Consider the following 17,272-nt stretch of genomic DNA (forward strand, 5'->3'; position numbering starts at 1 on the left):
AATCAAGGACTTTTGTAGGTATCACTTACTTGCCCAATGACGAACAAGTCGACAAGCTCAATAGGCTATAGGGGTATTCTCACACTCAGGCGGTTCCATCAAAGACGTGGTGGTTTGAATGTCGTGGGGTCGATCTGCTGTCAACTGAGTTGACCACTATCGATAAGGTTCTTGGTTCTTGTTTGGTACAGGCCATATCCTGCGGGGTATCGCAGTCAAGTTGTTTTTCCTACCACTGCGTATGCCTGCTGCAAGCGCTATTCTCGAGTCATCAAATAAAGCAAATACGCGACCAAGACGCAGGTCAACATCTAGTTTCGTTTCGAAGCTTTCCTATTGCCCCTGTGTGCCAATGTTCGTATTGGCTTGAACAGGGGCCATCTCAATCCACACGTCAATCAAAGTGCTGGTCCGGAAAAGGGCCGCTCTTCTTTGTCCCAGCCCACTCTCGGCCAGCCCACAGGCAGGGTTGACACCGGGGGCAGTGTGTATCTATCATCACATTCGCTTTCTGTGCAGTTGAGGCCACACTTACCCCAGACCTTGCAGTAACAGTCTTCCGCCGATGGGCAATGCACGGCTTCTTGGCCAAAAATGACTAGAAAGCAGAACATATGGTGAACAACCGTGTCTCTCGGTTACGGAGCCCGAAACCCCGAAATGGGCAGGCTGATGGGCGGGATGGAAAACTTACTATGCCAAGCGAACTCGAAAACTCTCCCGCTTAACGCGTCTTCGAGGGGCGTGTTGAGCAGCCACTGGAGGAAGTGAATATAGTCCTCCCTCGGCCGCCGACGGATCATCTCCTTCGTGACGGCAAATTGAGAGCAGCAGCTCACAGCGACCACCTCGGGGACCGGATGACCCGGCAGCAGCTGCTCGAAGGCGTCCTTGTAGACCTCCTTGGCCGTGGGCGCCCCTCTTCTGTCCAATACCTCGGGGGACGCCGCATCCATCATCGGATGGATCTCGGCAGGGCAGCCGATGACCCAGACGCACCGGAGGTTCACATAGCCCATCTCCCGCAGATAGGGGAACTGGAAGTTCCGCAGCGTGGCGAGGCCATCGTAGTCGGGGTCGTCGTTGTGCCATGCGAAGCGCGATGCGTGGAAGAAGACGAGGTTGTCCGACAAGTCGTCGTAGTTGTTGACAATGTGCGTCAGGTACACCATGGCCTCGCGGCCCTTGTTCTGGGGCACCGTCAGCGGCGCCTTGGGGTCATTGACGACGTAGATGCTCTTCTGCCACTCCAACGGCAGGTGCCGGTGAAACCATGTCGTGTTATCGCTCTTGACGCTCGCGACGACGATATCGATCTCCCGCGATGCCGGCCGTTGCTGTTGCAGTGGGATGGCCACTACGGCCTCGCTCGCGGGCGCAAAACTGGGGAAACCGGGGTACAGAGAACAAATGAACCAAGAGAAGCAGATCAGCACGGCGCATGCAACAACAGCTCGGCCTAGTGCGGGCCTAGCCGGTGTCATATTGCGTCCAATCCAACAATCACGATATCAATACAGATCAGCATGAGTCTCTTCCCTCCATGCCGTCTCCAACATTGTTCGTGACAAAAGGTGATGGAAGAGATACACAGCCCAGACGAATATGGGAAGTCGAAACTAATGTAGGCGGCTCAGCCTAGGGGCCGCGTCTACCGTCATATTGGGTCCTGGCTGCAGCGCTTGTGCTTGTCGTTGATCGTCATTCCCTGGCCCATTCAGCGCTGGTTCGTTCTTCGAATGGCAGCCGTCAGGCAAGCCCCCTAGCCGACCCCTGTCCATACACTACCAGGTGGAGCTGTCAGGGCTCATCATCTTCCAATGACGATGCCGATTTGCTGGCATCGGCTACCCGGCCCCTCCGGATTCACTACTTCGACCCAGGATCAGCCATGGAGACCTAGGGCGATTACGAGGACCCCCACTTGATACGATACCAACCGTTTGGTTTCAATTTCCACGACTCGGTGTTTGTCGGTCATTATCGTTGTGTGCGGAACTGTTGAACCACCAGAAGAAAAACCGCGAACAGCAGAACAGCGTGTTCACATGTTGGCCAATGATGGCATGACTACATGCTGCATGCTGCACCAACATATCTCGTTTCATGTCCAAGACGGACGAGTAAGATGATCAAGTTGAGATTGGGGTGGGTTACAGTGGAAGATGCTCACAACCTCATTGTATGCTTCGATTTAGCCAATTAGGTTTGGCAACTTCAACTCCGTTGCGCCGGGTATACCCAAGTTAAAGTAAGTACGCTACCATCGCATGTAGTGTAACTTGGGGCTCATGATGATTGCCAAGTAGTGGTCTCTTCGGGATACTCTTAGCGGTAGTGCCCGCGTAAACAGCTGGGAGCACAGAAATGGTATCGATGCGGGGAAGCCACGGCGGCCAGATCAAGCATGTATGTAATGTAAGCTGTGCACCTATCCTACATTCTTTCTTCGCTTCTACCATTATAGCACGGTCGGGCTATATGGTTGTATATTAAATTGTATTCAACAGAGTGGCATTCTGGATGACGTTTGAGCTCTTCGGCCGAACAGCGACGAAGGACGCAGGCATCTCTGCCCCCCGACATCAAAGAAGCCGACCTACACGGTCTCTGCTAGAAACGAAACAAACAGGAATGCCCAATGTCGGTAATAAAAAACAGAGGTTAAGATAAGCTTCCTGACATTCTCGAGGCTCATTTGTCCTCTTTAGTCAAGAGGTGGGGATAACGAATTGACTTGAATGCTTCCAATACGATGGTGGTGGAGGGTCGCGTAAGATGCATAATGAATGATATGCAGAGGAACCAACCGACTTCTTAGGTAGGGAAATCCTCCGTTACATATCGTTTGAGGAGAGGGACCTCGATAGGTGCGATTGGTGCTGTATGTATGTTCTGCCTCGTGTGCCCGCCCCCTGATCACCCTGAGGGACCCGAGGATACCGTGCGGCGACAGAACCACGAGTTCGACTACACGCGCCCGTATCCTTTAACAACCTCGACTCCGTCTTCCCGCGAGCCCTAATGGCCCTATTAGCGACTGTTTCGGCAAACTTTTAACATGGAGACCAGCTTATCAATAGATAAGGCCGTGAGACGGTTTCAGTAGCTCCAGCTCGACAACCTGGAGCCTGAGAAAGAGATCCGAACATGATGGACCTGGTTCTACGATGCAAGGTTCCTGAGCCGGAAAGGTCCGATATGCCTTACATCGATATGGCTTGCTAGCGGTGTTCAAAGGTGGGTAGGGTATCTAAAGCCAACCTTCGCTGACCCTCGGGTGCTCGGCGACGATACTGCCAAGGGCTTTGATATCCTCAGGAAGACTACCCCGACCACACGCCGCACCTCATGAGCAAGGCCGACCGCTCCGCAAGCTACCAAATGAGCGGGGCCGAGGCGGGAGACGGCGGGCTGCCGCATCCAAAACATGCCAGTCCTGACGTCGCTGCCTACCAATCACGGGAATGGTTCGTCAACAAGGTGAGAAAGGCATGGAGATGTTTGAGTCGAATGACTTGATGTCGCTCACTTTTTGCGAAGCATAAAGCGGATGTCCCGTTTAACTCCATTTCCTCGGAGTTACTGTCTGCAAGCGAGAAACCTGCCTTGTTGTCACGTCTCTTGTCATGACTTTAGGTTTATTAAAGCTACAGGAAGTCATGAAGATCTTGAGAATTGACGAACAACTCCTTTGAGTTCCCGATACGCCATCCGTCGAGCTGCTGGTACGGTGAGGGGTAACCGGTTTATTGGGATTTTGCTCTCTGCTTTGCAACCCTTGAAGATCACACACCTACGACCACTTGCACAAACCATAACTTCGCTACAATTACACAATATAAGCGACATTTATACATTATATACCTCGAAATATTCTTCCGACTTCATGGTGAGCAATTGAATTCGCTATCCTATCAGTATACCCGCACGCCGTATTCTTCCTCGTCAATTCCTCTTCACATCATTCAGGATGGTTGGTAAACCTGCAAAGCTCAATTCTTCCATCGTCTCTGTCCAAATCCGATCCGTCAGCTCACGCCCTTCTGGCTGGTACCAAATCTGAGGCAGTCTGCTCATCCCGTTAGCTCATGTTATCGTGGGTCAAGCAGCACCCCGCCCCCTGAGGAGAAAGGGGGAGGGGCATTGGAGGAGGAGCAAAGGAAATTGGTAACTTACGGTTTGACAGCCCAGTCAGAAACAAACCCACCATGACTTTCCGACCCATATGACAAGACCGCATCGAGATAGTTGGAGGCTCCTGACTCCAGAGTCCTCGCGAGTAGTACCTGCATCACTGCTAGCACCGCCTTTACCACCACGCCCCCGCCGCGGAAGAGCGCCGTCCCCCCGGTCGCGCCCGGATTCGACAGGTTAACAATCACGTCGTCTGGGCTGACGTACTCGGTTGCCAGCCGCGCCACGAATAGTGTGAGCAGAAGTTTCGAGCGTCCGTACTTGCCCATACTGCTGATGGCCTTGGGGTCCTGGAATGGCGGCAACACGGGCTGGTGGAGGGGCACTCCGTCCGAGTAGACGACATCTGAGCTCACGACGGACAGGACCGGCGGCCTTCCCCCGGTCGCCTTCTTCTTCGCCTTGAGCACGGGCACCAACAGCACCGTCAGCAGAACCGTGGACAGGAAGTTGACCAGCAGCGTGACCTCGCGGCCCGTCGCCTCATTCGTCGTGAACTCGGTCTGGATCAGCCCCGCGTTGAGGATCGCGTAGTCGATCCGGGGGAGCTCGGCGTCGCAGCGCCGCGCGAACGCCTGCACCGACGCGTACGACTCCATGTCCACGATCCAGACGGCGACGGTGGCGCCCGGGAACTCTTTGCGCAGCGCGGCGGCCGCCGCGTCGCCCTTGGCTTGCGAGCGCACGCCCATGACGAGGTGGGTCAGGCCCCGCGCGAGCAGCTGGCGCGCGGCTTCGAAGCCGAGCCCGACGTTGGCACCGGTCATGACGGCGACGTGGCCCTTGAGGTCGACGTCCTTCAGGGGAAACGCCTTGGGGCGTGTGAACTGGCGGGCGAGGAAGCCGCTAAAGGTGCCTTCATAGGCGGCTTGCTTCTGGAGATTGGCGGTCATACTCGAGGTGTCTTTGGTGATATGGCCCATTTTGCCAAGGTGTAAAGATGCAAGTGGATGTTGGCAGCGAAAATGGACTGGCTAGAAGTGCAATATGTGAGGCGTCAAGAAGATGGGTGATGTTATAGATAGACATAGCAGTAAAGTAAACACCGAGCGAGGGATGTCGGCTCGTCATATATATCTTCAGAGACACCTCTAGGCAAATCCAAAGCCAACGAACACATCACCAATGCCCAGTGCTGCTCCCCATCTGCCAAAGTCTTCCCAATCGATGGCGCTAGGCGCTCCATCGCTTCTTGGTAGTCATGCTCTTTCGCGGCATTACCTGAGCGACGCATACGAAAAGTGCATTATTCCATGCTCTAGAGCATGTCTCCGGGCAGGAATACAACAAAGCAGTGGGTCGCTATCCACTCCGTGATGAATAATCCGGACGTTGAGGATTGCGGCACAGTTTCAGCTGCTGGGAAGAATTGAATGGCGGTACATTTTGTTCCGGTCTGGGCGCTAATCGCCTAAGCATCCCGCTGAAGCTCGTCCACCAACCCCGCTATCGCATCCATTGCTTACTGAACTCTCCTCCCACTTCGGATCTTTGTGTTCTGCGAGTTGCGGTGCTTAACACAATGGCCGGCAAGCCATTCGCTTAACGTCGTCGAAGAAGCCGCCTTCGTCACGTCGTTCCGCGTCAACTTACTTTTAACAAGTGACCAGGTGTCGGCGTCGAGCCCCGACGCGGAACAGCACCACTGTGATACGGCGAGACTTCGAGCCGAGGGAGTGACTGGAGCGGCCATCGCCACCCCGCGCGAAGGCAGCTTTCAGGTTTGGGCCGCCTTGTGCTTGAGAGCAAGATAGTTACGCATGGTGGGATGTTGCCAGCTTAGGTCATTTCCACCAGCACGCGAGAAGGGGAAAAGAAAAACGAGCAAAAACAAGGCTGGCTCAGAGGACCATGATAATAACGATCCTGCACATGCAAGAAGGGAGCCCGTGACCTCTTGTACTCTGATTCGGGTTAGCTTGAAAGTCCATAGGGGTTCATTCGGTGTATGATAATGCGCTCGTATGTAAGATGGACAAACAGAGGCCCCGTAAACGGCAAGACCTTCTACCGCGATGGGAAAGTTGAATCTTGTTCGCCACGACAGGATCGAGTGCTTAGGTGAGAACGATGGGTCAGGGCCGGCCAATGGACCCGACTTGACCGTCCGCTCGGCCACTTTTGCAAACTGTCACCTTTCATCAGACGGCCTGAACAAGTCAGTGGAAGTATTTGTGACATGCTTCAGCGCTTTTCCCATGTACACGAGAAAGAGCCAAGATATGGGCATGGGCGAAAATTCTCCGCGGGAGGACTAACGTCAGCCCAACGGAGGTCCGCCACGGGCAGTTCGGCTCTTCGTGTAAGCCACCGTTGAGTCAACATGGTAAGATAACTGATGGCTGGGACATGGCTATTTAGCAATGGCAAATCGCATATGAAACTTGTGAGTATAAGGATCAATCACTTCATCTTACCGGCGCCCTTCCAATCGCCATAGTTCGCAAGAAGACCACTCACTGTTACTGACATCCATCATCATGCCTTCCTATGTCATCACCGGCGTTTCCAAGGGGCTCGGCGTAAGTTACATCCGTCCTCCCCTACATGCGAAGATTCACAATTGATGAGGTTCCTCTAGTTCGAGTTTCTCCGCCAGATCTCAAGCGACCCCAATAACAAGGTGGTGGGCATTGTGCGCGACAAGCTCGGGACCGAGAAGCGGGTGGCCGAGGAGCTGAGCGGTCGCTCCAATATCACCATTCTCCAGGCGGATATGACTGTCTATGACCAACTCAAGGTATGTGCGCATAAGGTCATGTGGCGGGTGAACCATGTATGCGCAGTTGGCTGACATGCTGCCCTCTGCCTCAGAAAGCCGCCGAGGACGCAGCCCCTATCTTGGGCGGGAAGCTCGACTACCTAATCGCGAATGCGGGTTATGTTTCGATGTTCGATGCTTTCCATGGCATTGGAACGCTGTGAGTTTTCTGGTCCCCTCCCCCGTCGACGTCGACGTGGGCGGTCCATTCATCCTTCCCTACTGAGCAGTGATAACTGACACGCGCCTTCGTCTCCTCAATAAAGCGGCACGCAGACCCCAACGGAGTTGCAGCAAGACCTGCAGAAATGCATGGAGACCAACGTGTACGCCAACATCCATCTCTACAACCTGTTCATGCCCCTCATCCTGAAGGGCGAGGTTAAGAAGGTTGTCGTCATCTCGAGCGGCCTGGGCAACACCGAGTTGACCGCAGAGTACGACCTCGACGTCGGCGCGCTCTACGCCATCAGCAAGGCCGCCATGAACATGGCGACGGCCAAGTTCAGCGCGCAGTACCGGAAGGACGGGGTGCTCTTCCTGAGCCTCTGCCCGGGCATGGTAGACGTAGGTCGCTACGACAACGGTACGTGATCGAAAATAGAGGGGAGAAAGCCTAGACCATGGACGCTTCATTGGGTGAACCTCGCTTGCTGACTTTTGATCTCCTTTCGTGCCGATACAGTCACCCCCGAGCAGGCAGCCGGCTTAGGTCGATTGCTGCAAGTGTTCAAGGAGTACGCGCCCCATTTCGAGAAGCCGGCCCAGCCCGAAGAGGCCATCCGGGATGTAGTTAAGGTTTGGGAGAGTTCTAGCATCGAGAACGGAAACGGCGGGGCTTTCCTATCTCACAACGGGAACAAGCAGTGGCTGTGAACGAGGGAGATCAGATCCAGCTTCGCCTTGGCTCAATTAGAGGATATGCACTCAACGATCTGGAGATGGGGGCGGGTGCGGCTTTGCGACAGATGGCTCCTCTTCTTTGAGTGTTCTTAGAATCCGGCCGAGTTCAAACTACCCTACCGCGCCAATGATAAACCACGGAAGAGAGAGGCTAAGTAGTGAAATGAATGATATTATGCGGCGAAAGCGCGGGTATATTAGACGACGAAGATAACTCCATTCAATGCCAAAACAGAAGCCCATATTCTTGCGATGTGATAGATACTTTGACAAGCTGAATATATAACATGCTGCAATGTCAGTCACACGCGTTTCACCAGTCAACAGCACATTTTGTTCCACGCCAGTGCTGAACTGTTTGCGGCGATGGCTTCCAAATGTCTCACCAAATCAGGCATCTTTTCTCCTTGGGACTAGCGCAACTAACGACTAGATGCAGTAGGGAGGCGACCCCCACGACCGCGACCCCGCATCCCCCCTCTAAAGGCCACAAATTTCTGGGCCGGGATATCCTCGTCATCGTCGTCGCCGAGCGAACTGTCGGTCTCCTCTGATTCGCTTTCCTCCGTACTAGCCAGGCGCACGATCGTCGGGCCTGGTCGTGTGGCCGGCTTTGTGGGAGGGACTGCTGAACCTGCTGCAGAATGGGCCGTGGTGGAAGAGTCGCGGCTTTTGATGCTTTGCAGTTCCTCCGCTTTGCGAATGGATGAAGGCCGCGATGCTCCTGCGCCCGCATCGGTCATAGGCGTATCCTGGTCACTTGTGTCACGCGCAGCTGCAGTTCGAGGAGTCGAAGGCGTGCTTGTGGGATTCGATGACGCGGTATTCTTAGAACTACGCATTTTGAACTTCTTACCCTTGGCCGCCATGCGCTCTGCCATGGACATAAACTTTGCTTGAGTGGGTGGCGTTGGTGCTGGCGCTGCCTCAGGGGCGGGAGATGCCGTGGACATTGTTGTAGACTTCGGGGGCCGTCCCCTTCTCCCAGCAGGGCGGACACTTGGTGTTGACTCCTCTCTCAAGTTTCTCGGGTTCTCGGCAACATCGGCCAGTTCTGCCTCTAAAGCAGTTTCTAGGGCCTCCTCGGTGACAGAATTCTCGTTGACGGAATCTTGCGCAGAAGGTGAGTCCTCAGCAACATTGACGTTGCTCAAGTGGGAACGTCGTGGTGGCCTCCCACGTCTTTTTGGCTCTTTGCCACCATCGTGTTCTGGCTGTTTAGTCGCCGGTTGTGGCGTGTATCCGGGTAAAGAGCTTCGCGGCGGCCGTCCTCGGCGCTTCTTTGGAGTCGCAGCATTAGGCTGGACCGCTGGTATGTTGGCGCTCGATGAACTCTTGGGGTTAACGATGTCGTCGGGATCATCCTCAGGCTCTTCGTGATGATCAGCATAAGACTGCGCGGGCTTCGCGTGACGCAGAGTAGGTCGCAGTCGGTCTATTGGGAGCGGAGCACGCGTTGGCTTGGGTTGGGGTACTTCCTGCGTACTGTTTGCTTCAGGAATAGCAGGTGCCTGTTCAGATTCTGTAAGGGCAGGGTTGGGCGTTCCCGAAGCGCTTCTGTCTGGCTCGCCTAAGGCACCAAGAAGAGCGGGATCCAAGTTCATGAGCTGATCAATGTTTCCACCGCGTGGCTTCCTGCGATACGTCTTGGGGCCCATGAAGTCAGGGTCATTATCTGTTTCCAGTCGTGCTTTTCGCTTCGCAAGACGCAAGGTCTTCTTGACGAATTCGGAAACTTCTGGCTCACGGCTTAGTGTGTCTTCCGAGGGAATCTGGAATGGGTCGAAGAGAATCTTGTCGGCACTATCGTCTTGGTCGTAGAAGCCCATTCCCATCATCCTAGCACCAACGACTGGGTCATTTTCACCGAAAGAATCAGGATATGCCGAGCTCGCCGCCAGGTTCATACCAGACATGTCAGCTGTGGGTACGCGACTGCCAGCACTTTCGCCCTGCTGGTTCTCAGTACTGTCCGGCAACGCCAAACTGTCGAGCCCGGCAACATGCGCACTGCCTATAACGGGGCCTTGCAGTGAAGCGTCTACCTCATGTGGTGCGTCGTCTTCATTGTCGTCCAGATTTGCCAATGGGTCCTTGGCCTTTTCTGCGTCGGCTTGTTCTCGAAGCCGTTGCATCCGCTTCGAGTCCTTAGAGCGGCTCTCTTCCCCCAAAAGCTTTCAGCCAATTCAGGTTATGGACACGGAAATCAACAATTGACTCAACACTGCGGTCATCAGCGATGCGTCGTGTGTCGTGGCCCAACAGCGTGTTCTTTGGCACGTATGGTTGAGTGTGGCCAGCGCGTCTGCAAGCTCCGCAGTTACAAATTCCTAAACATTTAGGGCATTGCCAATGTTCCTTCTCCATGGCGGACTGGGGCATCATATCAAAAGCCCTCCAGAGTACACCGTAGCAATATGCTTCTTGGCAGGTCGTACAGAAGTTCAACTTGTATGTGTAATCTTTGTGACAACACACATGACATCGGTAAAGATCGCCCCTTTTCTGTTTTCTTGTATATTTCTTCTTCTTCTTGACTCGGCCATCCTCATCCACCTCTGGCTCTGGTTCAGACCCTGGTTCTGGGGCCGGCTCATGAGCTGGTTTTGTAATGTCGCTCCAGGGCCGGCGGCGGAGTTGCTCCTGGCAGACCTGGGCAATCGATTTCTTGCCCGACTTTCGCCGTGCAATCTCCAGAGGCTGGGGAGAATACTCGATATCGACAAAACCGTCCTGCTTGATGACCATTGCGCGCCATTGCTCGTGTTGCTCGACCAGGTCAGGCCAATGCCATTGTTCGCACCACTGAAGACCCGAAATGCACACACAGGATCTGCCCATCGCGTAGCATTCCATGCAAATATCGTATGTATCTTCGTCGCCATTAATCAGGTGTCGCACACAGCACTTACAGGTCAAGAAACGGTTAAAGATATTCGAGCGACAGTAGGAACAGGTAATGTTTGAGTCAAACTCAATGTACTCTACGTCGATATGTTTCGGTCCAAACATCTCATCGACGAGGATATTCGTATAAAGTCCAAAGAGGTACCGGAAGTCCTTGGCCATTTCCTTTAGGCGAGGAGAGTCTTGGGTTAGCTCACGACCTAACCCCAGTGCTTCAACTCCGAATGAGTTTTCCAAGGTCTGCAGCTCCTTTTGGTACTTCTCGAGAGTGAAGTAGATGATGGCCTTGTTCTTGTACTGCTCATCTCGACAAACAAGCCGGGCTTTGGGCAATGCCTCTTGTAGAGCGAGATCCAATGTTTCCACGGTCGTTCGGTTCCATGCTACCTTGATTGTTCTGGTGCCTCGGTTCCACACTTGATGAGGCGCCAGGGGCGGTACAAGAATGAAGTCGCCAGCTTTTTGCTCCACGATATAGACCGGGAAGTTGGCCTTCTTCCAGGCATTGATTTGGGCAAAATGCTTCTCGATTTCTATGTCATGGCCAAGCATGGAGAGAAAATATTCGCGCACCACCTCCCGATCCTTGGTCTCTGTCATGAACCAAATGGAGCTACCCGGCTTCTCGCCGTTTTCACTGCCAGATGCCTCGACCATGATATTCTGCCCCAAACTTGCGCACATTTCTCTGTGCGCGGGAGTGTATGTTCCTTCATGGCCGATGTAACACATCAGGTTCTGGGCACGCATCTCTTCGGGCAAGCTGCTCATCAGATCCCCAGCAACCGCAGCGGAAACGTCTGGGGCTGCGAAAATATCGTCGTCCCGTGTGACCGTGCCGGCGGTTCCGTTGACATTGTCGTTCATGTAGAAAACGTTTGGTGGGATGACTTTACGCAAATGGTCATACCATTCTTGTGGACAGTCGATGTCTTTCATGTAAAGGCGTTGCCGGCGCTCTTCTCGGAAATTGGTCGGGCTCCATTGGTTCGTAAGTTGTCGCATGGAGCGTAGGTAATGGCCAGTGGTCATAGGGATATCTGACTGGGAGCCAATGTCGCGAACGTTCTCCTGCTTCTTGTCGTGCGTCGTCTCAAGCCATTTTGCGCTAAATAGCGACTTGGGCAAGACCTTGTTCCATCCTTCGATGACGAGTGGGCGACCGCCTTCGATAACGTGAAGCTGTACCAGCTTTTCGAACCCGGAAGAGCCCAGACGTCCTATCTGGTTTAGGTTTATACGATAGACCCAGTCGAAATTGGGGTTGCGATCAACAATCGCATGGAGGTCGAGGTCAGGTGGTATCGGATCGAATCTCGCTTGGGGGTGTAATGCTGTCGGCATCTTGACGGCGGCTGGGTGAGAGCTCAATCATATCAAGAAGATGGACAGTATTGTTGCCAAGAAGGCCATGGAGCAACGCGCCTCCGAAGCAGGCCAGGAAAGATAATCAAGAATCGTGTACTGAGTAAGTGCAGATAATTCGCACTGCATTACCAAAGCCGATGCATCACACAGACAGCAGATCACTGGACCCGTGACGATTGACGATGTTCGCTTGTCGCAGTCGAGGCGTGGAAGGTGGTTGCTGACGGTCCAAGCTACTTAACGGCGAGAGCGCGATTCTGCCGCGGTGATGCGATAAGATGCGACGGGCCATGCAAAGCTTCAATGCATACTCCGTACCGTACCAGCGTACCTAAGGACGGTAAGAAGGTGACGCGCGACGCTGGCTAGACCCCACTTTGTGTGGGGGGGAGGGGAAACCGTGCCCAGCTCCAAAAACTGCAGGCACTAGCCGCAACCACACTAGCCACTCACTCGCCAGACACAAGGTGAAGATCAAAGATTTGAGAGACACGGAAATGGATGTGCTGAAGAAAAGAAGAAAAGAAGAAAAGAAGTGCTGAAGAAGGTGGCCGACGTCCGTATGGCTTGACATCAAAGCTAAGCCAGAGCACCATATAGGATCAATTGGTAAGCTTCGTGTTTTTCTTCCTTTCTTCGCAATGTGCAACTTGATGCGCTCAACTCCATAGCATGTCTGGTTCTGGCTGGAGACAGCACCTCGAAGCCGCAGTGGCAGTACAGTGGAGCATATTCCCCTTCTGGTTGTCAAATCGCGATGTATACATACGACTTGATGTCGGAGTACTCGTAGCATCGTCGAATGCCATATTCTTGATTGGCAATACAGCTAGGCTAACGTGGTAGCAGTGTCGTCGTCGTCATGTTCAGGGGATGTAATGTGGCCCTGGGGAGGCGGATCCTGCCGGATACGAAATGGGTGGCCTCCAAAGCTGTATCAGCTTCTGTTCGGAGGCTAGGATCAAGTACTTCCCAACTCGCAGCACCGTTAAGACCAAGACATTCCCGTCCAACTGCATTGTCCTTATCGGCACCCCGTCATGTCGTTCCCTTCCATGCCTCCACCAGGCAGTTGGCTGCCAGCATAGAGGCGCCTTCGTCTCCCGAGGTACTGAAGCCCTACTCTCCGCCCTCCACCGGGCTTCTGTCGCGTCTGCCGGCGTCATGGGTGCCATATGCGGAGTTGGTCCGTCTAGACAAGCCCGCAGGAACATACTACTTGTTTTTTCCATGCATGTTTAGCACGCTGCTGGCCGCTCCCATGGCTGATCCCGTCACGTCACCTTTGACCGTCATTGGTACAACGGCACTCTTCTTCTCGGGTGCTCTAATAATGCGCGGAGCCGGCTGCAGCATCAATGATCTATGGGACCGCAACCTCGACCCGCAGGTGGCTCGGACTCGTCTCCGTCCTATCGCCCGCGGTGCCATCACCCCCTTCAAGGCCCTCACCTTCACCGGGGTCCAACTTCTTGCCGGCCTCGGGATACTTCTCCAGTTCCCCTGGAGTTGTTTCTTCTACGCCACGCCGAGTCTGCTCTTCGTCGCCTCATATCCGCTTGCGAAGAGGGTCACGTACTACCCACAGTTCGTGCTGGGGCTGACCTTCTCGTGGGGCGCCATGATGGGCTTCCCGGCGCTAGGCGTGGACTTGCTCGCCAATACGGCCGCGTTGACGGCGGCGGGCTTCCTGTATGCCAGCAACGTCGCCTGGACCGTACTGTACGACATGATCTATGCGCACATGGACATCCGCGACGACGCCAAGGCTGGCATCAAGAGCATCGCCCTGAAGCACGATGCGGAGACGAAGCAAGTCCTGTCAGGCCTGGCAGTCGTGCAGGTCGGTCTGCTGGGCGCGGCCGGCTGGGCTGCTGGTGCCGGTCCAGCCTTTTTCGTCGGCGGCTGCGGAGGCGCTGCCTTAACGCTAGGCTACATGATCCGCAAGGTCAACTTGAAGAATGTCAAGGACTGCTGGTGGTGGTTCGTCAATGGCTGCTGGATCACGGGAGGCGCTATCACCGTTGGTTTGGGGGCAGACTACCTTCTCCAGTACTCTAAAGAGAGTGACGACCACGAGAAGATCGCTCGGGTATAGATACCAGTACTCGCTTCATCATTATACGTACACTGTGTAGAGCTGGGGTGTCGGCATGTAGAACTAGAGTTGGTGTCTTGTATGATACTTATGAGAGGTTGGAGGCGACCTAGACTTACATTGATGTAATACCACTTCTTCTCAAACCCACTTCCTTTATTCACACTTGAGCTGCATATAACTATAACTTCAGAGTACTCCTTATTATTCCGTAGATATAGTGCTATATGGATTCGGCTTTCTCACCCATCTAAGAACATGGTAAGACTAGATTCAGCCAAACACATTCTATCTCATACCATCAACGTCGAACACCGATACACTCCATACGTTATTAGTCATGGTTTCGAATGATCGTGACATCAAATACCACCATCATTTCCCCTCCATCACTTGGGTTGTAGAGTTTGTATAATCCTCCCTGGCCGCTGGACATAAGTAACGCATTGATTCTTATAGGTTGAATCATCTACTCTATCCGATGTTGGACATATCTAGCATCTTGTACCTAAATCAAAATATCAAATTATAACAACGCCTGTTATTTCCGCGGCTTCGACTTGATGTCAAGTTAGTCCAATAGCTGACTTATGTCTCCATGTCCTACCCTGACACGTCGTTCAGGGTCTGTCTTAAATGTGTACAGTCCATTTTGCATATTACGCAAGGTCCAACGACATAACAATTCACTAACAATGAGAGTCCTCAAGATCACGGACAGCCATAGAGCGATCCTCACATTTTCCACTTAGCTACATAGCCAGAAGGCCTTGATGCATGGATCATGGTCTCGTGTCCTGTCATATCTGACAGGTATATTCTGACAACGTTTTGAATCGAGTCTGTTTTTAATCCTTTTCGATTCGGCCAGCATATTGCAGATTGCGAGCTACTGTGTTTGAAAAGCTTCTTAATCAGTTACCAGTATTCCATATGCATGTTGTTAACCTTCCTAGACTGCTTGTTTGTTTGCGTCCTTCGGTTACAGAAACGTCAAGGTGCATCTAACGTGTTGAGTTTTTTCATAGCCGTCTGCATCTCGAGCAATGAAGATGAACGGGGCTCAATTCTCGTATTACTAACAATACATAACTCATTCTGATTTTCATGATCATAGTCTTCTTTCACGCTTTCCTTGCTGAATCGCAACTATAATACCTCTTCCTTGGGAGGTGCCCTAACCCTCGGAGGACATCTGCAAAAGAAGAAGCCTAGAAAATGTATAACGCCTCACGGGTCTGGAGCTCATATCGGTTTCATGCTTCCTATTCGTTCACTATGGGACAGTCTGCCTCATCGACTGCCACAGACGTCTTTCCTCAACATATTGTCCTCCACTTGTGAATGCGATGCACCCTTGTGGATGTGTAGGCTCGGCTAGCCTCGTTCAAAGTAACAATCTTTGGTCAAGTAGATGCGATAAATGCCACCGGTTAATTGTCCAGACTATCTGCAAGCCAGTTCCATGTGGTCTCAAATACAATTTGTAGTTACATTTCTCATCATGACTCGCCGATCACTAGGCACAAATGCTATCAAAACTAATTATGGTAATGCTCTCTGTCTTGGACTTTCCTGCGTGCAGCCTCGCAAAGTATGCGAGTGTGAAGCTTTTCTACATCGAGGAGACTGTCTCCTACGCAACGTGAAAGCCAAAGCCATGTATCACAATCCGCATACATACTTATCACCGCAACATCGGGCATATCTTATTTACTAAGTCATCCAGACAAATCACAAGAAACACATCGACTAAATCAGTGTACTTTTCAGATCAAAGGACGTAGAGCAGCTGTTTCAGAGTAAGATCTACCTTGACATAGGGAATATAGTTGTAGAGCCAAAATCGAGAGGGTATCATTGAGTACAAAGTGCTCTGGGTCTAATCAAATATGCAGGTCAAGCTAGCTTCGCACTGCCAGGGGGTGTCTCTTCGCCCCAAACATCTCTGCTCTCCTGTTCAACAGCACGCATAGCAACAGCGACCTCTTCTAGCTTGGCGACGACATCTCGAACACCTTGATCGACCCGACTGAAGTACTGGTCGTTGGCCTCTCTGCGCTTCCGTGCGAGCAGGATATCAGTTTCCGTCTCTTCTTCGAGTGCGGCACCGAACCTATCCGCAGCACGCCCACTACTCGACGGTCTGGCCGCACTGCCTGTTCCCACGGTACTCCTGCCGGGATCCGTAGTTCCGTCCTTTAGCGTCGCGCCGGGAGCTATGCCAGAGGCAGCAGCGAGGCCCATGCCACCGAGCGCACCCTTGAGATCTCGCACTTCTTCTGTACCCGTGCCTGTCGTCTCGATCGCGTCGTCTGCCTCGCTTCGGGCCCAGGCCTGCGCCAGGGCGATCTGGGCAGCCCGGAGGTCTGCGAGCTTACGATCGTGCTCGGTTCCGAATACATGTGTGCCGCCGGAGGCCGAGAGCTCGACCTCCTCGAGCGTCGCCTGCATCTCGGCCCATAGGGCGTCGGTTCTGTCGACAGAACGGGAGGAGTCGCCAGTGTGGAGTCGAGGCACCGGGGCGCCGCCGCGTCCGCCGACGTTCATGGGGTTCAGCAGCGACCCCTTGCGAGACAATGGCTGCGGCATTGGCGGCTGTGTTGTCGAGGATGTGGTGGTTGCTGCTGTCGGTTGAGAAGGCATGGCGGCGCCCGAGGCCGCGGCACCACTGACTAGGGAGACATGGGATGCGGAGGGGGTAGGATGTAGGAAAAGAGAGGGTGGAGGGTCTCGCGATTTACTTGGCTTCAACTGAGGCTGAGACATTGCGAGTCTGCATATTGGCTGGCAACAAAAGACGCTGCGGCAGTTGATGGGTTGGAATGCTGTGTCGTACTTCACTTCACTAGTGACGTCGGGGCAAGGCTGAAATTGGCTGTTGAGGCGGAAGCTGGGTGGTAAGGCGCTTCAATGTCACTTGCTTACAGCACCTACCATATGGACCTAAGCGCCAATCATCGGAGCGAATTTGCTTTGCGGCATGCACTTGAACTCTGATGAGACAGACATGGCCTTGTAGACAAACAGTGATAGAT

At 53.3% G+C, this 17,272-nt stretch overlaps 6 protein-coding genes across 6 annotated transcripts; 2 read left to right on the top strand and 4 right to left on the bottom strand.

Moving 5' to 3' along the window:
* Window positions 1-398: 398 nt before the first annotated feature.
* Window positions 399-1,484, bottom strand: PG998_009259 (uncharacterized protein; the record flags this gene model as incomplete). The annotated part of the gene is made up of 2 exons (XM_066876075.1): window positions 399-511; window positions 695-1,484. The coding sequence occupies 2 exons, from the start codon at window positions 1,482-1,484 to the stop codon at window positions 399-401; spliced, it is 903 nt and encodes a 300-aa protein (XP_066728231.1).
* A 2,464-nt stretch (window positions 1,485-3,948) lies between these two features.
* PG998_009260 (uncharacterized protein) lies at window positions 3,949-5,120 on the bottom strand (the record flags this gene model as incomplete). The annotated part of the gene is made up of 2 exons (XM_066876076.1): window positions 3,949-4,072; window positions 4,180-5,120. 2 exons carry the CDS (start codon window positions 5,118-5,120, stop codon window positions 3,949-3,951), a joined length of 1,065 nt encoding a protein of 354 aa, XP_066728232.1.
* Window positions 5,121-6,677: 1,557 nt separating this feature from the next.
* Window positions 6,678-7,834, top strand: PG998_009261 (uncharacterized protein; the record flags this gene model as incomplete). Its single annotated transcript, XM_066876077.1, has 5 exons — window positions 6,678-6,719; window positions 6,779-6,937; window positions 7,012-7,118; window positions 7,225-7,544; window positions 7,644-7,834. The coding sequence occupies 5 exons, from the start codon at window positions 6,678-6,680 to the stop codon at window positions 7,832-7,834; spliced, it is 819 nt and encodes a 272-aa protein (XP_066728233.1).
* A 449-nt stretch (window positions 7,835-8,283) lies between these two features.
* On the bottom strand, window positions 8,284-12,112 carry PG998_009262 (uncharacterized protein; the record flags this gene model as incomplete). The annotated part of the gene is made up of 2 exons (XM_066876078.1): window positions 8,284-10,020; window positions 10,340-12,112. The coding sequence occupies 2 exons, from the start codon at window positions 12,110-12,112 to the stop codon at window positions 8,284-8,286; spliced, it is 3,510 nt and encodes a 1,169-aa protein (XP_066728234.1).
* Window positions 12,113-13,397: 1,285 nt separating this feature from the next.
* PG998_009263 (para-hydroxybenzoate-polyprenyltransferase Coq2) lies at window positions 13,398-14,234 on the top strand (the record flags this gene model as incomplete). The annotated part of the gene is made up of 1 exon (XM_066876079.1): window positions 13,398-14,234. One exon carries the CDS (start codon window positions 13,398-13,400, stop codon window positions 14,232-14,234), a length of 837 nt encoding a protein of 278 aa, XP_066728235.1.
* Window positions 14,235-16,133: 1,899 nt separating this feature from the next.
* On the bottom strand, window positions 16,134-17,003 carry PG998_009264 (uncharacterized protein; the record flags this gene model as incomplete). The annotated part of the gene is made up of 1 exon (XM_066876080.1): window positions 16,134-17,003. One exon carries the CDS (start codon window positions 17,001-17,003, stop codon window positions 16,134-16,136), a length of 870 nt encoding a protein of 289 aa, XP_066728236.1.
* Between the last annotated feature and the right edge of the window lie 269 nt (window positions 17,004-17,272).

Source organism: Apiospora kogelbergensis (assembly GCF_038363985.1).
Source record: "Apiospora kogelbergensis strain CBS 113332 chromosome Unknown utg000006l_segment0_segment0, whole genome shotgun sequence".
Taxonomy (NCBI): Eukaryota; Fungi; Ascomycota; class Sordariomycetes; order Amphisphaeriales; family Apiosporaceae; genus Apiospora; species Apiospora kogelbergensis.